The following is a 2,905-nucleotide window of genomic DNA, read 5'->3' as shown; positions in this document are numbered from 1 at the left end:
CAGGAAGGTTTGGTCCAGGAGGGAAACGAGCAGGGCTGCCTTGTCCTACAGATTCCCACGTGGAGGAGGAAGCAGCTCCTGGAGGAAGCGGCTCCGTTTCTGCGTCTCAGCTCTGCCCCCAAGGCAGCCACGTCCCAACCCCTCACGGGACACGGAACGTGAACCAGGTGGGGAATGTGAGCACCAGGAATGTGGGATCAGCTCGGGAACAGCGCAGCAGCGATGTCCGGAGTCATCAACACCCCCAGCCCAGCTTTGGGCACTCTGATGTGGCCTTGGCTCTGTCCCATGTGTCCCCAAAGCCCCCTCTGCTCCCCCTGACGAGACCCTCGCCCTCCCAACCCCTCCAAAGGGATGCACCGAGGGCTTGTGGAGCTCTCCAGCTGCCTCCCCCTCCAGCAGCAGGACAATCCTGGAGAAAGGGAGGGTCCCACCGCATCTCCCCCAGCCCTAACTACAGCCACAAGAATCCACGATCATGTCGGGAATGTCAGTCTTGACGATGTTGCTGTTGCGATCGAAGTAGAGCACGGAGAGCGGGCGGCGCCGCGTGGGCACGCAGCAGGAATGGCCCGAGGCTTGGACATTGTTGGCTTTGACCAGGTTGAAGACGGCTGTGTGGAAGGAAGAGGCCATGCCAGGGCTGCCAGCCACGTGCAGAGGGCACTGGCCCACGCAGTAATTGATCTGGTAGCCCTCGGGCTTGATGATCCAATCGTTCCAGCCGATGTCGCGGAAATCCACGTAGAAATCCCTGCGGCAGCAGAGATCGGAATTCTGGCTGCAGCGGAGGCTGCGCTTGGCCACGCGGTGTCCGGGCTCCCTCACCTTCACTTTGGCCACCAGGAAGGGCTGGTGGGACCGGCTGGCGTTGAGCTGGGCCGTGACATCGCTGCCGTCCAGTTCCAGCCGCAGGGTCCGGCTGTGCCCGGAGAAGAAGCCCTGGAGCCCCGGCAGGAGGGGGACGGAGCTCCAGCCGCTGCCCGCCGTGCTCAGCCGCCTCTCCCCCAGCAGCGTGCGGTTGCCCCCAGCCCCAGCCCCGGTTTTGGAGGCCAGGAAGATCCTCAGGGTGAGGCCGGAGCGGGGAACTCGCAGGTAGAGCCAGAGCTGAGCCTGCAGGATGCGAAGGTCCTGGTCCTGCGCTTGGCTGAACTGGAATTGCAGCCCCAAACTGGAGGGAGATGTGAGATCTGGGGGAAGAAAGGGATGAGAAGGTGAGCGTTGAGGGATGCTCCCCGGCCATCCAGAGAGTCCAAACTTCCAGCTTTTTCTGTGGAGGACAGACAGAAGGGGTGCAGAGGGGGACCCTGCTCTCACCTGGCCCTTCTCCTCACGGGGTGAGGCTGGAAAGCGCTTCCAGCCCCCCAAATTATTCCTGCAGCTCCCAACTCAAGAGTCCCAGCCACCCTGGGGACCCTCACGTTTTTAGGGGACAAAACAAATGTCCCGACCAGCAGGAGCAGGAGAGGAACCACCTCCCCCTCTGTCCCTGCCGGGATGTCACCGGTGCGCGGAGGGTGCGAGGACTCCCGAGTCACGCACAGCCCGCGGGTCCCCGAGTCCCCGGGGGTCCCCAGGACATGAACCCCACACCCCGGGGCTCACCGGGCTCTCGGGGACCGCCACCCACCTGTCTCCAACCACCTCCCACCTGCCGGGATGTCACCGATGCTCAACGGGTGCGGGGACTCCCGAGTCACGCACAGCCCGCGGGGCTCCGGTTCCCCGGGGGTCCCCAGGACACGGACACGGACCCCACGTCCCGGGGCTCACCGGGCTCTGAGGGACCGAGCACCCACCTGTCTCCGCGAAACTGATGATCTCGTAGCTCTGCTCCTCCTCCTCCTCCTCCTCCTCACCGCCGGTACCAGCGGGGCTCCGGCGGGCGCCTCCCGCCTGCAGCCGCCGCAGGGCGCGGGTCACGGCGGCGCGGGGCACGGCGTGGGCGAGGCGCGGGCGATCGCGGAGCCGCAGCTTTTCCAGCAGCTGCTTCTTGGCCACCTCCTCCAGCAGCCACCGCTCCGGGCCCGCCGGGCACGACGGGCACCGGGGCTCGGCCGCCGCCGCCGCCGCCGCCACCGCCGCGCACAGAGCCGCGGCCAGCAGCAGCCACGGGCCCGGCGGAGCCATCCGCGCCCACCGGACGGCACGGGACGAGCAGCGGCAGCGGCACCGACGGGGCGGGACCGTCACCGGCACCAGAGGGAGCGACCCGTCTGGGATGGATGGGACGGGAGGGGCAGCGGGAGCAGCGCGCACGGGACGGGAGCGGCACCGGCAGCGGTACCGGCACCGGCAGCGGTGCGGCGGGGCCTGCTTTGGGCACCTGCGGCCGGGGGCGGTGCCGCCGCCCCCCCGCCCCCCGCCATTGGCCGCCGCACCTGCCCGTCCCGTCCCAAAGTCGGGGATTACCGGGATTAGCACCCCACCCCCGCCTCCCCGCCCGTTCCCGGGCCTCGCCAACCGGCGGGGAATGGCGGGAGGAGTCCCACGGGGCGCCCAGCACCGGTGGGCTGGACACGAGTGGGGTCGGGACACGGGGAAGTTCCCACGGGGGTGGGCAAACAGCGGGGTGGGCAGAGCTGTGGGCGAGGGGCTCTGCCTGCGGGGAAGAGAAACCGCGGCCAGCCCCACAAAGATCCTCCAGAACCTTCAGGGAGGGAGGCCTGGGGAAAATCCCGGCCAGCAGAGGCAGCCGGAGGGATCCCAGCTCGGCTGCCCATCCCTGGACGCCACAGAGCTGCCCCAGCCTGGGCACTGCCCCCCGGGCACCCTCGAGCCACCCTGGCGGTGCCAATCCCGTTATAGGACCCAGCAGGGATCAGGGCACTGTCACATCTCTGGGCTTTTGTCACTCCCAGCAGGTTTTGGGGGTCTGAACCCACCCTTGGACCACCTGGTCCAT

The 2,905-nt window shown here is 68.2% G+C and overlaps 1 protein-coding gene across 1 annotated transcript; it reads right to left on the bottom strand.

Moving 5' to 3' along the window:
• Nucleotides 1-450: 450 nt before the first annotated feature.
• On the bottom strand, nucleotides 451-2,905 carry LOC136567816 (inhibin beta C chain-like). Its single transcript, XM_066567567.1, has 3 exons — nucleotides 2,886-2,905; nucleotides 1,800-2,602; nucleotides 451-1,190 (listed from the first exon to the last, which is right to left on the bottom strand). Exons 1-3 carry the CDS (start codon nucleotides 2,903-2,905, stop codon nucleotides 451-453), a joined length of 1,563 nt encoding a protein of 520 aa, XP_066423664.1.

The sequence above is a fragment of the Molothrus aeneus genome, chromosome 30 (genome assembly GCF_037042795.1).
Source record: "Molothrus aeneus isolate 106 chromosome 30, BPBGC_Maene_1.0, whole genome shotgun sequence".
Lineage (NCBI taxonomy): Eukaryota > Metazoa > Chordata > Aves > Passeriformes > Icteridae > Molothrus > Molothrus aeneus.
The sequence above is the reverse complement of the archived record's forward strand: the minus strand, read 5'-3'. Positions and strand labels throughout refer to the sequence as shown.